This window comes from Eutrigla gurnardus, assembly GCF_963514095.1.
Source record: "Eutrigla gurnardus genome assembly, chromosome: 22".
Classification (NCBI taxonomy): domain Eukaryota; kingdom Metazoa; phylum Chordata; class Actinopteri; order Perciformes; family Triglidae; genus Eutrigla; species Eutrigla gurnardus.
In genome coordinates, this window is record NC_139933.1 from 667,501 (window position 1) to 691,217 (window position 23,717).

The window sequence follows — 23,717 nt, forward strand, 5'->3', positions numbered from 1 at the left end:
GTCAGCAGGTTCTCAGCTGATGGATCCCGATGATTACAGGAGTTGGTTTCTCGGTGACGTCAGAGCGCTGATCGTGGATCAGTGCGCGGGTCGCGCGAGCTCCCGCCCGGTGTGAGGAAGCCCCGCCCCCTCCCCCTCGCGTCCTCCGCGCGCCGCCGCGCAGCAGAACGCGGCGCAGCAGCGAGCGGGACAGTCCGGCTGCACCAGCGGCTCGCTCGGACCGCATCGAGACCCGGAGACCCGGAGACCCCGACACCCGGAGACCCGGACCTGCTGGAGAGAATGACGCCGGAGTCCCGGTCTGAGTGTCTCAGTGTCCTCGGGTGAGTTTCTGTTCTCGGACGAAAGTTCACTTTGATTTCATTAGTCTGTATTTTATATCTTATGACTTTACAGACGTTGAATACTTGTATGTGCATACTGAGAAGCATATATATATATATATATATATATATATATATATATATATATATATATATATATATATATATGTAATATTCCTACCGTTTATTTCCCCTCACTGTGATACTTCTACTGTACCTACTTACTATTGTTTGGAGTGGATCAATGGATGTTGATATAATTATTAGCTGCATATTTTGTGATTAATCATTAGCATGATGGGTTTTGTTCCTTCTTGAGATAAAGTTATGAATAAAGTCCTCGGGGAGAAAAAGCAAACATATGAGCTGTTTGAGATGATAAGGTGATGCCATTAGACCTGGTGGTGAGACACTGTGTGTGTGTGTGTGTGTGTGTCTGTGAGAGAGAGTGTGTGTGTGTGTGTGTGTGTGTGTGTGTGTGTGTGTGTGTGTGTGTGTGTGTGTGTGTGTGTGTCTGTGTGTGTGTGTGTCTGTGTGTGTGTGTGTGTGTGTGTGTGTGTGTGTGCTGTTTTTAGTGACGTGAAACTCAAGCTGTAGAAGGTTTATTATATGTATTTATATTCCGATGTTCAGAGTCAGAATAAACTCGTCTTGTAATTACAGTTACACAACGTAAACCTATCAATCTTCTTCATGTCACTGAAGCTGGATCTGATTGGACGGGAGGAACGCGGGGGGGCTGAAGTTGAAGTTTGGCGGCCTTGAGGTGTCGGTGTAATTATGGAGTTGGTGTTGGACGGTCCAAGTTAGTGTTGGGGGGGGGGAGGGCAACCTTCTGACCCCTGTAGCCCGTCAGCCGGCCACGAGGGAGCCGCCATGTGAAATACCACACACACACACACACACAGACACACACACACACACACACACAAGCACTGGAGCTGAAGGGCTGGTTGGCCAATAGACAAACAGACAGAGTGGCGATCAATAAAAAGTGAGGAGAACTCAGAATCCAATAAACCGGCTGATGAACTCGCCGTCCCGACTGTGGGCCACGTTTTCCCTCCGGGAGGCGTCCATCGTCCATCGTCCATCGTCCATCGTCCTCCTCCTCCTCGCCTCCTCGCCGCCGTCAGCTGGTCCAGAAGATGACAACGTGGTTTCTTCATACAGTTACAGAGTGGAGACCTTCCCTGTCTGGGCCTCTCGTCTTCTTCTTCTTCTTCTTCTTCTTCTTCTTCTTCTTCTTCTTTTTGTACCTGAGCTCAACATTCCTCCTCCAATGACCCTTCGTGACCTTTGGGTGTCATTGACGCAACCAGCCCACCAGGAAGAGGTGTGACCTCTCAGTACGGCTGCTGTTTGTTTTCACACCAGGGGGGGGACCCTCTGGTCCCCCAGCAGCAAACTGGTCCCTCTGGTCCCCCAGCAGCATACTGGACCCTGGTCCCTCTGGTCCCCAGCAGCATACTGGTCCCTCTGGTCCCCCAGCAGCATACTGGACCCTGGTCCCTCTGGTCCCCAGCAGCATACTGGTTCCTCTGGTCCCCAGCAGCATACTGGTCCCTCTGGTCCCCAGCAACATACTGGTCCCTCTGGTCCCCCAGCAGCATACTGGTCCCTCTGGTCCCCCAGCAGCATACTGGTCCCTCTGGTCCCCCAGCAGCATACTGGACCCTGGTCCCCCAGCAGCATACTGGCCCCTCTGGTCCCCCAGCAGCATACTGGTCCCTCTGGTCCCCCAGAAGCATACTGGTCCCTCTGGTCCCCAGCAACATACTGGTCTCTCTGGTCCCCCAGCAGCATACTGGCCCCTCTGGTCCCCCAGCAGCATACTGGTCCCTCTGGTCCCCCAGAAGCATACTGGTCCCTCTGGTCCCCAGCAACATACTGGTCCCTCTGGTCCCCAGCAGCATACTGGTCCCTCTGGTCCCCCAGCAGCATACTGGTCCCTCTAGTCCCTCTGGTCCCCAGCAGCATACTGGTCCCTCTGGTCCCCCAGCAGCATACTGGTCCCTCTAGTCCCTCTGGTCCCCAGCAGCATACTGGACCCTGGTCCCTCTGGTCCCCAGCAGCATACTGGTCCCTCTGGCCCCCCAGCAGCATACTGGTCCCTCTGGCCCCCCAGCAGCATACTCAAGCTAGCAGCTGTTAGCGTAGCGTAGCTTAGCACAAAGAATAGAAACAGGGGGAAACAGCTAGCGCGGCTCTGTCCAAATGTAACCTGAGATATTTCTGGTTGTATTTCCCTCTCAGCATCTTTAAAGCAACGATGAAGCCATCATATCTGGTCCCCGTGGTTCCTGTCCTGATGCTAAGCTAACTAGCTGCTGCTGCAGCTTCATGGTCATCACACAGATGTGAAATCAGGCACGCGTCGTCTCTTTAACCTCCCAGCATTAACGTTCTTTCAAAGCCTCGAGTTTATTTAGGAGCAGAAGAAGAAGAAATATAAACTGGAGGGCAACAAAGAGGGCAACCTGGGCCTGCCAGCCCGGCAGAGCAGGAAGCCAGAGTCCAGAGGATATTTGTTGGAGCATGAAAATGTTTCTGGACACGGAGGAAGTGAAGCGTGTTGTTGTTGGATCGAGACACAGCGCAACGGAAAATAGCAACGCAACTCAAAACTCAAAGTCAAAGAGTGGACTGAAAAAATGTGTCTTATCTTGTATGTTTGTTCACCTGGTTAGTGGAGTTAGAGAGTGAAGGACATGAGGGAGGAGGAGGGGGGAGGAGGGGGAGAGAGGAGGAAGGAGAGAGGGTGAGAGAGGGAGAGGAAGGAGGAGAAAGGAGAGAGGGGAGAGGAGGAAGGAAGGAGAGGGGGAGGGGGAGGAAGGGCCGCCATCAAACACAAAGTCCACTCAAGACAAACTGCAGCACAAAAACATGGTGGAGATAAAGTCATCAAAAGTGAGATTAGTGTGTGTGTGTGTGTGTGTGTGTGTGTGTGTGTGTGTGTGTGCGTGTGTGTGTGTGTGTGTGTGTGTGGCCCAACAGCTGTTTTAGTGGAGCTACTTCAGCCTCCAGAAGTCGGTCCTCAAAGAGACGCAGAAAAAAAGAGAAAAAGAAAACAAGAGACGGAGGAATGGGAGGAAGGGATTCAGAACGAGTAGAGAAGAAGAAAAGGGAAGAAAGAGAAGACCAGACGCTTTAGAATAAAACAGAGGGGGGAGGGGGAAGAGATAGAGGGGGGGGGGGGGGGGGGGGGAATTAAAGAAGAGAAAAAGAAAAAGATGGTTCGGACCGAAACGTGTTTTCAATCAGCGCTGAGGTCGAGAGAGGGATGTTTGATGGTCGTAATCGAGAGAGAGAGAGAGAGAGAGAGACTCCACCAACCGATGCTCTGCTCAGGAATGTGTTTGTACACACACACACACACACACACACACACACACACACACACACACACACACACACAGCTCCTATTAGACTGTGGTCTAAACCTCCTCAAACCTCCTCAAACCTCCTCCTCTGCCACCTTCAAACTGATGTATCTGTATTTGATTGTTCTTCTCTTCAGGAACCAGAACCAGTGGAGCCGGCGGTTTCCAGGGTGCTAGCAGCCACGCCTTCCCCAGAGAGAGGCTCCCTACCGGGGCCGGAGGCCTGAGGGATTAGGGGGATAATCCAGGGTACGTAATCCAGGTAGGGGTCCCCCTATTCTGTTCTGATAGATGCAGGCAGGCAGGCAGGCTGCTCCCGGGATTACAGCGTTAACATATTAGCGTGTATATATATATACATATATATATATATGTATATATATATACATATATATATCGGGGGTCTGAGGGTCCCGGTGGCTGGATCTGTACACAGAAACTCAGAAACAAGTGCAAAGGGGGACGAGGGTGAGGAGGGAAGGGGAGTTCAGCAGCACAGAGGCAGATAGATGAGATCCAGATCCACAAGAGGACTCGGAGGCAGCCCCCCCTCTGATCCGGGGTCAAAGGTCCTCAACAGGATTACACCAGAGCTTCCTGTAAGCAGCCGGGGTAATTAATGGTGTCCTGTAACGCTGCAACATTTCTGTAAACGGCGTCACCGGGGGGGGGGGGGGGGGGGGAGGAGCGGCGGCGGCCTGGTGACTGCGGTCAGCAGCCAATTAGAAGGAGGGCTGCCTTGGACGTGCCTGCTGAACCGTGGCGGGTCATTAATGAAGCCAGGCGGCCCTCCGAGGAAACGCTGTTAACGATAAAGCGGAGCTTCTCGGCGGCTTCATGCTCTCAACATATTTAAGGATCTCCATAACTGTGTGTCGGCCCTCATTACAGACCAACCAACGGGAATCAAACACGTGAAGGAACACAGCAGCACGATTATTCTGGTTTAGAACAAAGTTACTTCAAACATAATAAAGTAACTTCATCACATCAGGGCCGCTGTACAAGAAAAATCTGTGAAAAGTCACAGATTTGCTACTTTATTACAGAGGAAGTAAACACGCCGCTTGACCGGATGTTTGCCGTTGCTATGGCAACAAGTGAAAGCTACCGCTAGCATCTTAGCCTGAAAAGAAACCTGAAAAGCTTCACCGGGCGGTATCGAGTTTATATCGTAGAACAAAATGTTAAAAACATTTCAGGCATCGAATAAAAAAACTGACTTTGAGACGAAAAAAATGTGAAATCGTAACAAACGAGATGAAATAAATAGCGTATGTATGTAAATAGTGTAATTTATCCATCAACAGTGGAGATATAAAAGTAGTGATTCCTCCCACTCCCTCTGCCTGAAACTATAATTCATCTAGTTTTGACTGGTCTGATGACCTTTGACATCGGAGTAGCAGCAGTGATTCGTTAGCAGGACGCTATCCCTTCCTTCATGCCGGTTTGTAAACACGTCGCCGATAACGCAGCCGAACTATGACCTCCGAGTGACCTTCACGCCAGACGGAGCGGCACAAAATGGAAGCAGGAATTCCCTGAAAGGCCGTTTTAATGGCCGAGATGCAGGCGTGGGTTCACAGAGAGAGACTGGTCTATATTTAGCTGGTTCCAGACCGGCGGACCTGTGGAATCCCAAAACCAGAAACCCAGATCTCCTTTACATGAACAGAATGAACTAAATGTTTCTCCGTCTTTAAAGATGTGTTTCTGTTCTCAGGAAACGCTCCACCGAGACCACAGAACCGTTAGCAGCTGGACTCCAACCTATTTCTGAGCCGATCGGGACAAAGAGGCCGAGGCCGGAGGCGGAGAGAGAGAGAGAGAGAGAGAGAGAGAGAGAGAGAGAGAGAGAGAGAGAGAGAGAGAGAGAGAGACCGCACCAGGACTGGCCGGCTGCTTCCAGGAACACAACTGCACTCTGTTCTCCTCCATTTATGTGCGTTTAGTCCAGGCAGCCATGCAGAACGCCGCCGCCGGCCTACAAAGCACCGGGCCGAGCTCGGCCCGCGGACGGTAAACACAGAATATCCAGAGAGCTGCAGGTCGGAGGTCAAGCGTCTGGGAATACACCGTCAGAGCTCCTATTGTAGGTCTACTGAAAGTTCTCCATCCAGTGGGATTAAAGGTTGATTCCAACCAATCACAGCCGGGGTCATGAACCTGCAGGAGAAGCTGTCCGGCCTCAAAGGTCTGGTCTCTCACTCCCACAGCAAGCGGCGCTTCAAGGGCGGCGACCTCACGCTGGACATGATCAGCCCCCCGCTGGGCGACTTCCGCCACACCATGCACGTGGGCCGCGGCGGCGACGTCTTCGGGGACACCTCCTTCCTCAGCAACCACGGCGGCACCGGCAACCATGGCAACGGCAACACCGCCGGGGAGACGGAGTCCATGTCCAGCCCCGACAACAAGATCGGAGCGTTCTTCTCCAGGACGCTCCGTCAGATCAGGAGGGGCTCCGACAACCGGCCGCCCACCCCCGCCTCCAAGGAGCTGTCACCGCCGCCGCCCGTCCTCTCGCCCATCATCAAGAACGCCATCTCCCTCCCGCGGCTGGACGTGGACCTGCCCAACGGGGGCGCCGCCGTCAAGGTGCTGTTCCCCAGTTCTCCGAGCTCGCCGGAGGACAAGAGAAGCAGCTATGGTGAGTATTTATCCACAGAAACGCTGCTACACTCAGATTATTACTCTCCGTCAGAGATGAGAGGGAACCATGTTCCCTCAGCTGTTTTCAGCAGAGATGAGAGGGAACCAACATGTTCCCTGAGCTGTTTTCAGCAGAGATGAGAGGGAACCATGTTCCCTGACACCAACGTAGACATGACCTCCAAATTAAAGGCAAAGGTCAAAAAGATTAACCATCCGTCGTATTTGTCCTCATGAATCACCTTCCAATCAGCGTGATAACACAGATCCAGACAGAGCTGTGTGTGTGTGTGTGTGTGTGTGTGTATGTGTGTGTGTGTGTGTGTGTGTGTGTGTGTGTGTGTATGTGTGTGTGTGTGTGTGTGTGTGTAGCTCCTCCACTAATAATGCCATTGGTTTTCATCTCATTAAATCCTCCATAAACCGGCTTCACTGATTGGCTCTCTGGTCTGGAAGTGTGTGAAATCAGACGCTGTTTCTTTCTGGTGGTCTGAGAAAGACCCTCCAGACCCTCCCGACTCCCCCAGACCCTCCAGACTCCTCCAGACTCCCCCAGACCCTCCAGACTCCTCCAGACCCTCCAGACTCCCCAGACCCTCCAGACCCTCCAGACTGCTCCCAGACCCTCCAGACTCCTCCAGACTGCCTCCAGACTCCCCAGACCCCCTCCCGACTCCTCCAGACCCCCCAGACCCTCCAGACTCCCTGCCCTCTGTAATCTGAGCCGGCGGGTCGCCACGGCGGCGGCGGTGTGTGAGAGTGTGACTCGTTAAGCGATCCAGCAGCAGGTCTGGGTTTGGGGAGCTGCTCTCTGGCGGGTGAACATCGCCCCCTGCTGGCCGTCCATGATAACCCATGTGACTCCATGACGATGTGAATGATGTCGTGTGTGTGTAGACGACCTACTTCCTCCCTCTGACGTGTCGATCTCCTCGCAGGTCTGGAGTCCGGCTTCGTCACGCTGCCTCGTCTCTCCCGCTCTGAGCGCCAGCAGCCGTCCATCTCCCTCGCTACTTCCTGCTCGCCGAACATCCACCGCGGCTCCCTGACCGACCCCACCGACGCCATCCTGTCCACCTGCTCCACCATCTCCATGGTGACCTGCGACCCCAAACCCGCCTCCACCGCCTTCTCCGACTCGCTGCAGTCCCTCGCCTCCCTGGACACCTTCACCTTTGACCTCGGCCCCTCCCTCATGAGCGAGGTGTTCGGCCTGATCAACGGCAGCCACGCCGAGGAGCACGGCCACGCCTGGGAGGGCGAGGAGGCGGGGTCGGCGTGCGGGCTGACCACCGAGGGCTCGGAGATGGACTCGGCCACCATCTCGTACGTGGACTCCCTGCTGAGAGAGGACAGCGGCGGCAGGAAGAGCCCGCACGGCGCCGAGTGGGAGGACGAGGAGGCGGGCGGGACAGACGTGAACGAGGTCAGAGCAGCCGAGGTGGTGGCGGCGTCTCCCGAGCAAGGCAGGCCGGGGATGGAGAGCGAGCGCTTCCAGAGCGCCACGGATGTGCTCGCACGCCACTACGGCGTGGGCCGGAGCGGGACGGAGACGGAGGTCGCAGGTTCAGAGGTGATGAAGAAACAAATGTCCTACAGTTACACGGACGACGAGGATGAAATCAAAGTCTAAACGTCTCCGTATTTCAAACCCATCGTCTATAATCAACGAGGCTGGCTCTTCTGATGGTTTGACCTGACTACGACCCCTCGTATCGGATGTTTTTATCCAATCAGCTTCAAGGATGTACAGACTGAATGTTTCTAAGAGGAAGACTTGAGAGGAAACGTAGTTCATCGTATCACAACCTCACTGCCGTCTCCTGTTCCTGTCACGCAGGAACACACAGGAAACGAAAAGGCAAATAATCAATAAACCAAACATCTGAGGAATAAGACAAACTGATATTTGCAACCAAAGCTGAATTATATAATTTCTCCTTTTATGCTGCAAACCTTTTTCTAGAGACTCTGAGCACCTTTTTTATGATTATGAAATCCAACCCTTGTATTGCTTTTTAAAGAAGAATTGTCATTTCTGTCCTTTTATAAACCTGTACATGCAGATATTTACTGACCTCCCACCTGCAGTACAATAGTGCAATCCACATCCATACGCTGCAGTCAATACCAATGATATATCTTATAATGATCATATGCAATAAAGATGTTTCTAATTAGCTTGAAGATGCATTTCTGTACGTTTAAGGTTGATTTAAAGGAATATTTCACCCAAAACACTCGAACGCAGACTTAAAAGGTGTAAAAATGTTTTATTTACATTAAACCTCAGTTTATCCTCCAGGTGGATAAAATTATTTCCCCATAATTAATGAGCTCACATGGATTATATTATGTTTTTGGTATATTTATGGAAAAAACAGTTGGATTTATGGATGTGTGGATTCATTTATTGAGCAGCTATTGTTTTCTGGCGTTGCATTGTGGGAGATGCAGGCCATCAGTAGCTGAAGATAAATCGACGACTTCCAGGGCCGGTGAACGTGAACGTCACTGTGCCAGAGAGGGAACCGTCTTCACCTGCGAGGGTGGAGGCAGAGGCGGAGGGCAGCTCGGGGCTCGGACGCCCGGCTTCTTGGGCGGAGGCTTTTTAAGGTGGACCGACTGAGCTCGGGGTGCAGGCATCGGCGGCTGGGTCCTTGTGTCCACAGCGGCTGGGGCTGTGGGCGGGGCCTGAAGGGGAGGGGGTAGGACCTGGGGTTTGGGAGGGGGCGGGGCCGGGAGTTTGGGAGGGGGCGGGGGTTTGGGTTTAGAGTACTGAACGGTGTCCTGATCCTTCGCCTGGTTGGACTTGGCCGGGTTGAAAGCTCTTTTTGCTGTGAAAAAAAGAAAGAGAGCAGGATTAGAAGGAGGCAACCAGAGAGAGGTCATCATATACGTTATCATATATTCATATGTATGAAACTGAGGAGGAAGGTTCACCTCGTACGACGCCGTGTACTGTTGCTTTAAATGTCAATGTAATTATCACAGCGGCACCAGTTCAGCAAAAGTAATATGTTTAAAAGAAAAAGGTTTCGGAAATGATGATTTTACATCAAACTCAAACTATCTAAAAAGAAAACATAATTAAGGGAACCCAAACATTTCGTGTATAAAATGTATTTCACACATGTTGTCATATCTCGGATTGCCAGTTTGAGCTGGTTTTAGATGTTGAGATGAAGAAACATGCGTTTAATTTAGTCGAACTAATTAATCTGCTGTGTTTAAATCCTACTTTGTTAGAATAAACTATCCTGGACTCAGACTCGTGTTAGAGTTAGGGTTAGATGTCACGTGGGAATATTTAAATAAGGAAAGTATTTCAGCTTCTTCCCGGCGAGCGGCGTCGTTACAACAATGTGGGCGATGACGCACGACCCCAGAGGTTTGTATTCTGGTCAGTGGTGTGAGACTTCCTGTTTCCTGTCTACTTCCTGGCTGTTACAACAACTTATTCTCTCTCTGTCAGTTTGACCTAACGAGCCGGCGCTTTGTTAGCGGGAGGAATTCAAACAAAGTGTACAAAGAGACGTATTAATGATGATGTTTCTGGAGGAAACAAAGTGAACATGTGAAGTTTATGTAAACGTCTTCTGTGGAACGTTTCTGCAATCTGAGAACATAACTGATGTTGTCATAATGATGTCATGATGGTGAAATCAATGAGAAGCATTATCCAGAGATCTGAGAACAGGGGTTCGGGACCCCTAGAGGGTCCATAGAGTTACTGCAGGGGGTCTCAGAAATTATTATAATAATTCTTCCAAATATTTAAATATGTCCAAAAATCCACCTTAACATGAATACGACCTATAATAAACAAATATAAATCGTCCTGTTTGTTTAATATTATGTTGAGAAATTGTGATAGAATAGAATTAAATATTAATCTGTCAAAAATGATTATTATTATTATTTTTAGGCCTTGGGGGTCCCTCAACCAGTCTGTAGAGGCCTTGGGGCCACCAGGCGCTCGCTGACGGGCCCTCCCTCTGGGCCCTCCCTCTGGGCCTCCTCTGGCCCGGGTAACTTCTCTTCTTCCTGGGTTTTTCATGGGGTCTTTCTTGAACCATTCTTAGTCTGGCCCCTCACCTGAGACCAGTTTGCCATGGGAATCCCTACAGGAGCACAAAGCTCCAGACAACACAGCCTCAGGGTCACAGGGACACGCAAACCACTCCACCGCGTTAAGGTGATGGTTCCCGGAGAGGTTTTTTTTTATTCAGGGTAAAACCGGAGCGCCCGGAGTAAAACCTGATGTAAGTTAATTAACTTTTTAGGTGGGGATGGCCGAATTAATTTTTTTTTGATTCAGGGTAAAACCGGAGCGCCCGGAGTAAAACCTGATGTTAGTTAATTAACTTTTTAGGTGGAAATGCTCTGGGAGGTGAGCTGGACGGGCCACTCTCTGCAGTTGGCGGCTCTCTTTGCCCTCATCGCGGTACACTTCGCCTGCAGAGCTTTTTCCTTGTCGGCTCTCCTGGAGAGCTTCTGGACTTCCTTATGAAGCGTCTCGTTCTCCCGCTTGGCGCCGTTCTTCTCCTCCCTCAGGGAGTCGGAGACGGCGGTCAGAGCGTTTTCCCCCTGGAGAACGTTGCAGAGCTCCACAGCCTGACTCCGCAGAGCGGCGTTTTCTCGGCTGAGGGCCTCCAACTCCGACCTCATGGCGTGGTGTTTGGCCTCCACGGCTTGTTGGTTGGAGAACGTCTTCTGCAGCTTCTGCAGCTCTTTCTGCAGAGTGTTGTTCTCCTTTGTGAGAACCTTACTCTCCTCCTTCGTGGATTTATAGTTGACCTTAAACCCGTTCAGGAGCGTGAGTTGTTGGTTCACACTCTGGATTTCTGCAGCGATGCCGTGGTTCTGCAGCTTCATGGCGTCCGTCTGTTCCTGCAGCTTCTCGTTCTTGAACTCCCAGTCCTCTGTGTTGAGGAGCGTCTTGAAGGCTTTAGACTGGAGTTTTACCAGGACTTTGTTTTGTGCCACCAAGGATTTCTCTTCAGCTTCCAGCTGAGCGTGAACTTCCTGATGGTGGTCCTTGAATAAGAGCTGCTCTCTCACAACCAGGGTGTGCTGTTTCAGGTTTTCGTTGTCTTTGTGCAGAGCTTCAATGCGCTCCGCTGTTTCCTGGCACACGTCGTTGAGGCTCTTTACACTGACGAGCTCTCTGTTGAGACGCTGGAATTCCTGCTGAAGTTCGGCATTTTGACGGATCGCGTCATCCTTGGATGCTTGCATTGCGTTGTTTTTTCCCAGCAATGCTTTCTGGTCCACGATCTGTGTGTGCAACTCCTGAATCCCGCGTTGCAAAGCCTCGTTCTGCTGGCTCACCGTCTCCTTCTGAGCTTTGGCAGCGCTGGGAGATTCCTCAGAACCTTTGACGGGCTGCTGCCTTGCCTTCAGCTGCAGGAGTTCTTCCTGCAGGGCGGCGTGTTGGCGGCTCATGGCTTCGTTTGAAGCCGTCATGTGATCGATGTCGACCTGCAAGGCTTCTTCATCCTGGAGGTCAAACTGGTGGATTTCCTGCTCCAGGGCCTGGGTCTGCTCCCTCAGTTTGAGATGTTTCTCCTTCAGGGTGTTGAACCTGCTGGCCATACCTGCCTGTTTCTGGGAGATATCCATCTGATCCATGAAAATGTTCTCGAGAACAGCTTTTAAAAAAGCTATTGTGTTTTCTTTGTTGATATCAAAGAAACAGAACCAAGATGTATGGTCTGTGTTGAAGAGATAACCGTCGTCGTGTCTTTGTGGGACCGAGATGAATAACCTCTACAGACTCTGGGTGTCTGCTTGCTTTATAGGCTGTACATCAAAGGCAGTGACATCATCGGTGACATCACTGTGTTCATATCAAAGGCACAATAGGTTCCGGTTGCCGTGGCAACAATGAACTAGTTGCATTTTATGCATTTGAGACATTCTCTATTTCAACAGGGGCTCCCCAGAGTTACTAGGCCTTGGTGGTTCCTCCACCGGGTCTCTATAGGTCTTGGGGGTCCTCCACCGGGTCTCTATAGGTCTTGGGGGTCCTCCACCGGGTCTCTTTAGGCCTTGGGGGTCCCTCCACCGGGTCTCTATAGGCCTTGGGGGTCCCTCCACCGGTCTCTAGACCTTGGGGGTCCCTCCATGGGTCTCTATAGACCTTTGGGGTCCCTCCACCGGGTCTCTATAGGTCTTGGGGGTCCTCCACGGGGTCTCTATAGGTCTTGGGGGTCCTCCACGGGGTCTCTATAGGCCTTGGGGGTCCCCCCACCGGGTCTCTATAAGCCTTGGGGGTCCTCCACCGGGTCTCTACAGGCCTTGGGGGTCCCTCCACCGGGTCTCTATAGGCCTTGGGGGTCCCTCCACCGGGTCTCTATAAGCCTTGGGGGTCCTCCACCGGGTCTCTATAAGCCTTGGGGGTCCCTCCACCGGGTCTCTATAGGCCTTGGGGGTCCCTCCACCGGGTCTCTATAGGCCTTGGGGGTCCCTCCACCGGGTCTCTATAGGTCTTGGGGGTCCCTCCACCGGGTCTCTATAGGCCTTGGGGGTCCCTCCACCGGGTCTCTATAGGTCTTGGGGGTCCCTCCACCGGGTCTCTATAGGTCTTGGGGGTCCCTCCACCGGGTCTCTATAGGTCTTGGGGGTCCTCCACCGGGTCTCTTTAGGCCTTGGTGGTCCCTTCACCGGGTCTCTAGACCTTGGGGGTCCCTTCACCGGTCTCTAGACCTTGGGGGTCCCTCCACGGGTCTCTATAGGCCTTGGGGGTCCCTTCACTGGTCTCTAGACCTTGGGGGTCCCTCCACGGGTCTCTATAGACCTTTGGGGTCCCTCCACCGGGTCTCTATAGGTCTTGGGGGTCCTCCACCGGGTCTCTTTAGGCCTTGGGGGTCCCTCCACCGGGTCTCTATAGGCCTTGGGGGTCCCTCCACCGGTCTCTAGACCTTGGGGGTCCCTCCATGGGTCTCTATAGACCTTTGGGGTCCCTCCACCGGGTCTCTATAGGTCTTGGGGGTCCTCCACGGGGTCTCTATAGGTCTTGGGGGTCCTCCACGGGGTCTCTATAGGCCTTGGGGGTCCCCCCACCGGGTCTCTATAAGCCTTGGGGGTCCTCCACCGGGTCTCTACAGGCCTTGGGGGTCCCTCCACCGGGTCTCTATAGGCCTTGGGGGTCCCTCCACCGGGTCTCTATAAGCCTTGGGGGTCCTCCACCGGGTCTCTATAAGCCTTGGGGGTCCCTCCACCGGGTCTCTATAGGCCTTGGGGGTCCCTCCACCGGGTCTCTATAGGCCTTGGGGGTCCCTCCACCGGGTCTCTATAGGTCTTGGGGGTCCCTCCACCGGGTCTCTATAGGTCTTGGGGGTCCTCCACCGGGTCTCTTTAGGCCTTGGTGGTCCCTTCACCGGGTCTCTAGACCTTGGGGGTCCCTTCACCGGTCTCTAGACCTTGGGGGTCCCTCCACGGGTCTCTATAGGCCTTGGGGGTCCCTTCACTGGTCTCTAGACCTTGGGGGTCCCTCCACGGGTCTCTAGAGACCTTTGGGGTCCCTCCACCGGGTCTCTATAAGCCTTGGGGGTCCCTCCACCGGGTCTCTATAGGCCTTGGGGGTCCCTCCACCGGGTCTCTATAAGCCTTGGGGGTCCCTCCACCGGGTCTCTATAGGCCTTGGGGGTCCCTCCACCGGGTCTCTATAGGCCTTGGGGGTCCCTCCACCGGGTCTCTATAGGTCTTGGGGGTCCCTCCACCGGGTCTCTATAGGTCTTGGGGGTCCTCCACCGGGTCTCTTTAGGCCTTGGTGGTCCCTTCACTGGTCTCTAGACCTTGGGGGTCCCTCCACGGGTCTCTAGAGACCTTTGGGGTCCCTCCACCGGGTCTCTATAGGTCTTGTGTAGGTCTTGTATACACTAGTGTATACGTTGATGTGTACCACCTGGATGTGTGTGTGCTTCTGTGTAACTAAGACTCTTTTCATGAGCATTTCTAAGACGCGGTCTCACTGAAGGTTGGGACAGTGTTGGACTCACGTTTGTACGGTGAGTTGATCGTCAGCACAACCCTCGGAGAGTCTGGAGGAGCCTCCAGAATCGGCTCCAGCTGGCCCTGATCCGAGCACTGCTTCTGGGTGGGACTCCGTAGCTGACCCGGGTTCGGTGCTTTAGGAGGCGCCGTGGCGGCGGCGGCGGGGCTGGGGTCCAGGGAGGGCAGGCTGCCGGACGCCGTGCGGGGATTGGTTGCTGCCGTGGCGTCGGCTGCAGGACTCGCCCATGTGGAGGTCCCGCTGCACCTCAGGGAGCCGGACTTCACCGGAAAGAAGCCGCCGCCGTCCGAGGAGGCCGAGCTGATGGAGAAACACACACATGTTCTGAGCTCAGAATATTTACTTTATGACTTTTCTCAATAAGAAGAACACGTAAGACAGCACAGATAACTAAAAACAGTCAACGTGAATCCATATTTAAGAAGATACCGTGCTAAGCATAAGTTAAAGAGGAATACAAAATCAGCTGTTGTGAATTGATCTTAATGCCTTAACTAAACAAATGAGAAAAAATCCTACCTTTTAGGACACCAATCTTCTTTGTGAATGAATAATGTATCGTAAAGAAATAAATGTCCTATAGCATGCTAGTTAGCCTAATGATTTCTCAATGCAAATCCAACCAGCTAATAGGCTAACTGAAAAGCACCATGCCAGTCTCTAGGTATGTGAAGGGTATGTGAGGATTTGGATTTTTTTTAACTCCAAAGGCCCAGGTGACCAGAATCAGAATGCATAGTATCCTGGATCCATGTAATAACTGGCCTTTCAAAATAAAAGCCTCCCTGCCTCTATGGGAGTTTAACATAGGGGTCTATGTAATCTAAAATAATAATACAAAATGAATCAGTCTGAAATATCAATGAAACTTAGTTTCTTAACTAAATGAAGTTTTTCCAGTTTTAGGAAATTAAGAACATCTCTGATCCGATGAAAGAAAGGAGGAGGAGATTAAGCAAAATGAGTCGTCTCGCCAGAAGAGAAGTAAACCAGAATCCGTAGAAGAGGATGGAGGAGAGAAACTAACCTGTTTGTCTTTGAGAGGGGGGGGTGATAGGAGGAGAAGGAGGAGGAGGAGGCTGTGGAGGAGCAGGAGGACACGGATCTCATCAGCTTCTCCTTCTCGGGGATCAGAGACGGGACCACATCCGGGACCACATCCGGGACCTGGGGGAGGTCCGGGATCTCAAAGGACACCGCTGAACGGGACAAAAGGGAAGTTCAAAACTAAAATCCACTCCGTGATAAATGACATAAACCTTTGAAGTCACATAAAGAGGTGTGGCTAAAAAAAATCATCAATCATTTTGGGTAATTTGGGTAACTGATTCTGGTCCTGATCCTGATTGTGATCTTGATTCTGACCCTGATTCTGATCCTGACCTTGATTCTGATCCTTATCCTGACCCTGATTCTGATCCTGACCTTGATTCTGATCCTTATCCTGACCCTGATTCTGATCCTGACCTTGATTCTTATCCTTATCCTGACCCTGATTCTGACCCTGATTCTGATCCTGACCCTGACCTTGATTCTGACACTGATTCTGATCCTGATCCTGACCCTGATCCTGACCCTGATTGTGATCCTCACCCTGATCCTGACCCTGATTGGGATCCTGATCCTGATTCTTATCCTGATCCTGATTGTGATCCTGACCCTGACCCTGATTCTTATCCTGATCCTGGTCCTGACCCTGATCCTGATCAGTGTTGTGTACCTTCGGGGAAGAGGTCGGCCGTGTGCTGGATGAGCGGCTCGATGACCGCCACCACCTGGACCGACGAGGCCGACGCCATGTCCAACAGAGCAGCTTCTCTAAAAGGAGGGAAACGGAAACGTGACCACGACGCGCTGCTTGGTGAGGGTAAACCGCCGAGACCAGTTCTGATGCTAAACCTGCACCAATAAATACCCCACATGACGGTAAACCATGAGCCATATGGCACTATCTGTCGACAGGATGCTGTGGTTGAGTTTCATCCAACCAGCAGATTCATCACACATATCCCCGACGCTTCATATTCACAAAGACGATGAAAGAGGAAGGATGTGTGAACGCACCCTTCAGCTCGGGGCCACAGCAGGTTGGGCCCCAGGACGATGGCGATGTTGCTGGGGGTCATTTTGTTTACGGCCTGTTGCTCAGACAAGAGGGACAAGAACTGGACCAGATACCTGACCGGGAGAGAGAGGGAACCAACAACTCATGGTTACTGAGATCATACATCCAGGAGTCGCCCCCTGGTGGCCAGCAGAGAGAAGTAGGACCATTTTCTCATAGACTTCTATACAATCAGAGAGGAGTCGCCCCCTGGTGGCCAGCAGAGAGAAGTAGGACCCATTTTCTCATAGACTTCTATACAACCAGAGAGGAGTCGCCCCCTGGTGGCCAGCAGAGAGAAGTAGGACCATTTTCTCATAGACTTCTATACAACCAGAGAGGAGTCGCCCCCTGGTGGCCAGCAGAGAGAAGTAGGACCATTTTCTCATAGACTTCTATACAACCAGAGAGGAGTCGCCCCCTGGTGGCCAGCAGAGAGAAGTAGGACGATTTTCTCATAGATTTTCTATACAACCAGAGAGGAGTCGCCCCCTGGTGGCAAGCAGAGAGAAGTAGGACCATTTTCTCATAGACTTCTATACAACCAGAGAGGAGTCGCCCCCTGGTGGCCAGCAGAGAGAAGTAGGACCATTTTCTCATAGACTTCTATACAACCAGAGAGGAGTCGCCCCCTGGTGGCCAGCAGAGAGAAGTAGGACCATTTTCTCATAGACTTCTATACAACCAGAGAGGAGTCGCCCCCTGGTGGCCAGCAGAGAGAAGTAGGACCATTTTCTCATAGACTTCTATACAACCAGAGAGGAGTCAAAAAGGCAAGGAACGGCTCTGGCTTCACTTCTCAGAACCGGAGGTTTTGATCATGTGATTTGGGGACAATGAGTAGGACTACAAACCGGAGGTTGTTGTAGTTTTCAGGCGGTAGTTTCTTCAGAAGAACTCTGAACTGTTCCAACTTCTGAGTCTTGTCCTTTTCCCTGTGAACAAAGAGATCAAACGTGAGACAGACACAAAAAAAATTATAAATATGTCACGTAGACATGATGATACACACCCTGCTGCTTTGACCCACTCATGGTAGAGTTCAAAGGTCATTAGAGGTTCAGGAAGTTCTCGCAGGTAACACTTCAAAGCTCCTGTCACAAGACGTTCAGAGGTAAGTGAAAGCTTGGTTATGACTGTGATGAGATATTACAGGAAGCTGATCCCGGTGCTGTTTGGATTCAACAGAAGAGGAACTGAGGAGATACAACCAGTCGTTTAAGTCTCTACAGACAACCAGAAGTGGACACATCCTCACCGGCCACCGCGTGAGGGTCCATGCTGAACTCGCCGTAGTCCACCGACTCTTGATCCAAACAGTTCTTCAGCCTCTTCAACACCGAGGCTGCCGCCGCCAGACGAAATAGTCCCTGAGGGAGGAGGAACAGATTACCAAGGAGGAAACAAATACGACGTTTTAAACCAGAGGTCTTCAACGTTTTCAGGCTCCCCCAAGGCCTACAGAGGGACCCCCAAGGCCTACAGAGACCGGTGGAGGGATCAAATCATTTCGGGGACCCCCTGCAGATCCCCTAGGGGTCCCGGACCCCTGTTGAAGATCTCTGTTCTAAAGGGTACAGGTCAACTATATCCAATGGGACCGGTCTGAGTGGAACCCTGGGTCCTACCTCCTCGGTCATGCCGGTGCTCAGCAGCATGTGGACACACTCCTGGATGGGCGTGGCGATGTCCCGGCAGCTCTGAGACAGGTGAGCCAGCAGCGGCTCCCCGTAGACCCTCTGCTTGGAGAGGCTCGGCGGCGCCGCTGCAGAGGAAGACCCCCCAAGACGTGAGAACCAGAAATAACACTTCACTTCACAAAAACACAAACCAACTCCCAACCTGTCTGACTGTGATTCTCTTTGAGCTCGCTGATGTTCTTCTCCAGGAACTCGTGGGAATATTTGTGATGTTCTGCCTGCAGCTCCAGGAGCTGTTGCCGGGGGCAACGAGAGAGGCGTTAGATTTGTGTTTGTGGGCTTGGAGGAAGAAACAAGTCATCACGACGGCAACTCACACGGATGAAGTAGTTAGCGTAGTCGTTCTCTTTAGTTGCAAAGTGGTACAGATCGGCAGAGTACTGGTCCTGCAGAGGAACGCAGAGGTCAGAGGTCGGGATACAGCAGCACAGGGGCTTGTGGGTAAAAACTTCAGGTACCTTGATATTCTCCAACCTCCTCCAGGCTTCTTCCACTTCCTCCCGGAGCCCGTCCTGCTTGGCCTGAGGACCGGTGCTGGCCTGGCTCCTGACCCCACACACACACACACACACACACACACACACACACAATCAGTCAAATGTGCATCAGCTCCACTTGTTGTCCTGCGTTGCCGTGGTGACGGTGCGGCCCACCTGGATCTGGCGTTGTTCCAGTCTGTCGTGAGCTTCGCAAACTGCTTCTTGTTCTTGAGGATCTCTGGTAGATCATCCTGGGAGCAGAAGGAACACATTAACGTGAATTCATGTATTTAACGTGATTTTTTAATATTTCGCGTGGTTCGAGCTCTTTCTCACCTCGCTGAGCTTGTTGAGCGGCTCCAGAACCTCCTTCTCCATCTTCATCTCAAAGTCTGCCAGCAGGCTGGCCAGCCTCTTCTCCATGAAGCAGCACATCTCCAACACCTTCCTGCACACACACACACACACACACACACACACACACACACGCACACACACACACACATTAAAACTATGAAACTCATTGACGTGGGAACTAGAAAAACATGTGAAACCATGAAAAAGGAACACCAGCACAATGAGAACAATATATTCTGATCTTGGATCAGAAAACCCCAAACAATGAATAAAAGACATGTCTCATCATGGACGGGTCATCCAGGACGGGAGACCGCGGTCCTGGACTCGTGAGGAATCCACATGACAACACAGAGGTCACAGGAGGAGGTCTGGAGGTCACCTGATGGAGGAGTCTGCATCGAAGTCCTTCAGGCTCTCTGCCATGCCGATGGACAGCAGCATCAGAGGAAGCTTTTTCTGTGTGGACAGAAGCAGATTTCAGTACCCGGTCCCATGTGAACTGGACCCCGGTCCTGGTGGACCCCGGTCCTGGTGGACCCCCGTCCTCGTGGACCCGCTAGCTTCAGTACCATTCGTTTCTCGGCCTCCAGGCCCGTCTGGCTCTGCATGCAGCCCTGCAGCTTCTTGTGAAGGACCTGAGCCGCCTTCTTGGCTGGCTCCACCCGCTGCTCCACCTGCAGACAGACAGGCAGACAGACAGTCAGACAGACAGACACATATATAATATTATATATAGATAATTAGAATTATATAAATATATAATTATATATTTATATAATTATAATGATTTATTTATTATTATTATTATTGATTGATTTTTTTTAAAGGAAAAGAAAATGATGTATATATTTTGTGCTGTATAATAAATAATAAAATGTGAATGATAAAAATAATAGACATGCTGGGGATGTGTTAGTTATTGCTTAGTGGGGCTGCAGATCATGACTAAGCAAAAACCCACTAATATCAAATATGAATGTGCGCTATAAAAGTTAGGGTTTCTTCTTCAGCTCACAAGATGCAACAAAATACAGCTAAAAGCTTTAAAGCAATCTCTTTATGGAGCATTATATAATACTTCATATTTCTCACCATAACCAGGTCCTCATGTAGCAGCTCGGTGGCATCTTGAGACCTGAAGAAGAGTTACGGTCTGGATGAGTGATGCACCAAACAAACGTCTCGTATTTAACATTCATTCAAAAAGGAGTTTATAGTTCACATTATGTAACACACACACACACACACACACACACACACACACACACACACACACACACACACACACACACACACACACACACACACACACACACACACACACACACACACACTTCCCTTTTTCTTCTCTGACTCTCATTTCAACTTTTCTTCGGGGACAAACAAACCTTTCATTACATCAGAGCATGTGAGCAGATGTGTGTGTCGTACGCTTCGTTAGGAAAGGTAAAGTGTGTGTCGTACGCTTCGTTAGGAAAGGTAAAGTGTGTGTTTGTGGGTTTTCTCCACTGAAAGTCTCGTTGCACAAATATTTTGCAACATTCTGCACTAATTAAAAATTGTTATTATTCTTATATTATTACAGTGCATATGTATTTAGAGTGTCTTTTTTCAATTTTCTCATTTCTTTTCTTTAATTTGGGGTAATATTAGTATTAGTAAATAATAGTATTTGTTATTGTATTTTTGTTACTGCAGTAACTTTTTTAACTTTTATGTTCACCATAGCTTTCTGCTAAATCTTTTAATGTCTGCAATGTTTTTAATTATTGCAAATATGTTTTTATTCTCCTTTTCTTTCTGTAATGCATTTTTAAATTTGCCTTTATTTTCTTTTAATTCTTCTATTTTTTTTCACTTTGTTGTATGATGTGAAGCACTTTGAGTCTGCCTTGTGTATGAAATGTGCTATACAAATAAAGTTGCCTTGCCTATTGTTTGTAAATATTGTGCACACTGAAGACCAGGGCAAAGTCCTTATGTGAAAACGTATTTGGCAATAAACTTGTTTCTGATTGTAAAAGTGTCATAAAGAAGTGTACATGTGTTGTTCAACATGAAGTAGGATACATATAAATACTTGCTAATGCGTATGTTATATTTGTGTACACGTCTCTCTTCAAAGGTCAGGTGGAGATACAAACTGAGAACTGGGTGTTGCTGCGGTCGCTGCTCTGCTGCAGATGCACGACACACGCACAGGCACACACACACACACACACACACACACACACACAGGCACACACAGGCACAGGCACACACACACACACACACACAGGCACACACACACACAGGCACACACACGCACACACACACACAGGCACACACACGCACACACGGAAACAAAAGTGATGCTTATGGATGATGAAATTTCCACTTCATAAAAAGTTGTAAAAATATTTTGGATTGTGTAAAATGTGTGTTTCCTCCCGAGAGAAGCCACAGCGTTGCAAACCGGTGGACCACTGAGTGTGTCGCCAGCGTTTACCCACAAACCCCCGAGTCAGCGTGTCATCTAACCAACAGCCCGACTCTCAGGAGGAACCAGCGCCGCTGTGATCCAGATTCACACATTTCATCAACATGGTGTTCATGAAAACACGAGGACATAAGAAATCAACGTTTCCTCACAGCAGAATATCATTAAAGCTCTTTCCTGGACGGACGAGGACATGAACACACAGCAGCTCTGAAGAGGCGTTGGGGAAGACGTGTTGCACCAGGACCAACCGTCTAGTTTCATACTATATGAAGTACATAAGCATTATATAGCTTCCAGCTGTGGTAAACTCCATCTTTGTACCAATCCAATGGTCAGTATTCAGTCTACTTATTATGTCACTTGTTCATCACATTAAATGAGATGTTATTGTCCTCTAAACAACCAACATGATGTTTGGAGACAGCTTTTTACAGAAGGACCACAAATGAAAGGAAAACTAATTCCACTAACAGATGCACAGAAATATAATCACCAACTATTTTCATCATCTGTTCATCATCAAAAGTCATTTTTCATAAAGAAATGTCAGGAAATGCTGTTTTCAGTCCCTCAAACTATTAAACTAGCGGTCGTACCTCAACACGGGAAGTTTCACTGCCTATGAATAAAATCTTCTTTCAAAAGTGACGCTTTGAAAACGCTAAATTAAAACCAGAACCATGAGGTGTAAAACCCCGTTATTACAGTTTCACCTTCTCCACCAATCAGAGGAAGCTGTTGAAGCACACTCACTTTGCTGCAGAGCCGAACTGCTTCAGGATGCTCAGGGACTGCCGGAGCATGCTGTCAGCGGAGTCCGGGGTCCTTCTGGTCCGGGGGTCCTTCTGGGTCCTGGTCTGAGACTTGCAGCGGTGTTACTTCATCGGGGGACAGCAACCCTGTTCGGTCCGCCCCGTTGATTTGTGGGTATTTTGGCTGTCAGGTTTTCCTTCTCGTTTCAGGCGGCTGCTCTCGAGTGGCGGTGACAGAAGTCAGCTGAATGAGGAAGTTGCACAGATGAAGTGTCAGCTACACACACACACACACACACACACACACACACACACACACACACACACACACACACACACACACGATGATTTAAAAAGGTTAGCCAATAGAGACACAGAGCACAGCAGGGGGGGGGGTATGATGGGTTTTTATTCCAGACAAAAAGAAAGTTCTACTTCCTGCTCCTGTATCAGTGGACTGTGTGTGTGATGTGTGTGTGTTGGACTCTGTGTGTGTGATGTGTGTGTGTTGGACTCTGTGTGTGTGTGATGTGTGTGTGTGTTGGACTGTGTGTGTGTGATGTGTGTGTGTTGGACTCTGTGTGTGTGATGTGTGTGTGTTGGACTATGTGTGTGTGATGTGTGTGTGTGTTGGACTCTGTGTGTGTGTTGGACTCTGTGTGTGATGTGTGTGTGTTGGACTCTGTGTGTGTGATGTGTGTGTGTGTTGGACTCTGTGTGTGTGATGTGTGTGTGTTGGACTCTGTGTGTGTGATGTGTGTGTGTGTTGGACTCTGTGTGTGTGTGTGATGTGTGTTGTGTTGGACTCTGTGTGTGTGATGTGTGTGTGTTGGACTCTGTGTGTGTGATGTGTGTGTGTGTTGGACTCTGTGTGTGTGTGATGTGTGTTGTGTTGGACTCTGTGTGTGTGATGTGTGTGTTGGACTCTGTGAGGGTGTGTGTGTGATGTGTGTGTGTGTTGGATGTGTGTGTGTGTGTGATGTGTGTGTGTGTGTTGGACTCTGTGTGTGTGATGTGTGTGTGTTGGACTCTGTGTGTGTGATGTGTGTGTGTTGGACTCTGTGTGTGTGATGTGTGTGTGTTGGACTCTGTGTGTGTGATGTGTGTGTGTGTTGGACTCTGTGTGTGTGTGATGTGTGTTGTGTTGGACTCTGTGTGTGTGATGTGTGTGTTGGACTCTGTGTGTGTGTGTGTGTGTGATGTGTGTGTGTGTTGGATGTGTGTGTGTGTGATGTGTGTGTGTTGGACTCTGTGTGTGATGTGTGTGTGTTGGACTCTGTGTGTGTGATGCGTGTGTGTTGGACTCTGTGTGTGTGATGTGTGTTGTGTTGGACTCTGTGTGTGTGTTGGACTCTGTGTGTGTGTGTGATGTGTGTGTGTTGGACTCTGTGTGTGTGTGATGTGTGTGTGATGGAATCTGTGTGTGTGTGATGTGTGTGTGTTGGACTCTGTGTGTGTG

General features: G+C 50.4%; 2 protein-coding genes across 3 annotated transcripts; one reads left to right on the forward strand and one right to left on the reverse strand.

Moving 5' to 3' along the window:
• The first annotated feature begins 173 nt into the window (after positions 1 to 173).
• cdc42ep1a (CDC42 effector protein (Rho GTPase binding) 1a) lies at positions 174 to 8,541 on the forward strand. 2 transcript variants are annotated; one of them, XM_084039567.1, is made up of 4 exons: positions 174 to 323; positions 3,844 to 3,968; positions 5,433 to 6,359; positions 7,300 to 8,541. In XM_084039567.1, the coding sequence occupies exons 3-4, from the start codon at positions 5,870 to 5,872 to the stop codon at positions 7,992 to 7,994; spliced, it is 1,185 nt and encodes a 394-aa protein (XP_083895693.1). In that variant the 5' UTR covers positions 174 to 323; positions 3,844 to 3,968; positions 5,433 to 5,869; the 3' UTR covers positions 7,995 to 8,541. The 2 variants fall into 2 exon arrangements, with proteins under 2 accessions (XP_083895693.1, XP_083895694.1); XM_084039568.1 differs by having other exon boundaries at positions 3,844 to 3,955.
• Positions 8,542 to 8,614: 73 nt separating this feature from the next.
• sh3bp1 (SH3-domain binding protein 1) lies at positions 8,615 to 22,508 on the reverse strand. The gene is made up of 18 exons (XM_084039559.1): positions 22,260 to 22,508; positions 20,117 to 20,159; positions 19,594 to 19,698; positions 19,404 to 19,480; positions 19,001 to 19,112; positions 18,839 to 18,915; positions 18,644 to 18,731; positions 18,503 to 18,571; positions 18,328 to 18,418; positions 18,114 to 18,250; positions 17,744 to 17,855; positions 17,498 to 17,579; positions 17,340 to 17,420; positions 16,446 to 16,559; positions 16,102 to 16,199; positions 15,409 to 15,580; positions 14,368 to 14,681; positions 8,615 to 9,198 (listed from the first exon to the last, which is right to left on the reverse strand). The coding sequence occupies exons 1-18, from the start codon at positions 22,307 to 22,309 to the stop codon at positions 8,873 to 8,875; spliced, it is 2,148 nt and encodes a 715-aa protein (XP_083895685.1). The 5' UTR covers positions 22,310 to 22,508; the 3' UTR covers positions 8,615 to 8,872.
• Between the last annotated feature and the right edge of the window lie 1,209 nt (positions 22,509 to 23,717).

What these genes read in the sequence shown, in the direction of transcription:
- sh3bp1 (XM_084039559.1), bottom strand. Translation starts at nt 22,309, where the DNA reads ATGCTCCGGCAGTCCCTGAGCATCCTGAAGCAGTTCGGCTCTGCAGCA. An exon ending in GAAAACTACAACAACCTCCG is followed by an intron (nt 16,560 to 17,339) that starts GTTTGTAGTCCT and finishes TCTCCCGGTCAG; the next exon opens with GTATCTGGTCCAGTTCTTGT. An exon ending in GATCAACTCACCGTACAAAC is followed by an intron (nt 9,199 to 14,367) that starts GTGAGTCCAACA and finishes TTTTTTTCACAG; the next exon opens with CAAAAAGAGCTTTCAACCCG.
- cdc42ep1a (XM_084039567.1), top strand. Translation starts at nt 5,870, where the DNA reads ATGAACCTGCAGGAGAAGCTGTCCGGCCTCAAAGGTCTGGTCTCTCAC. An exon ending in GGACAAGAGAAGCAGCTATG is followed by an intron (nt 6,360 to 7,299) that starts GTGAGTATTTAT and finishes ATCTCCTCGCAG; the next exon opens with GTCTGGAGTCCGGCTTCGTC.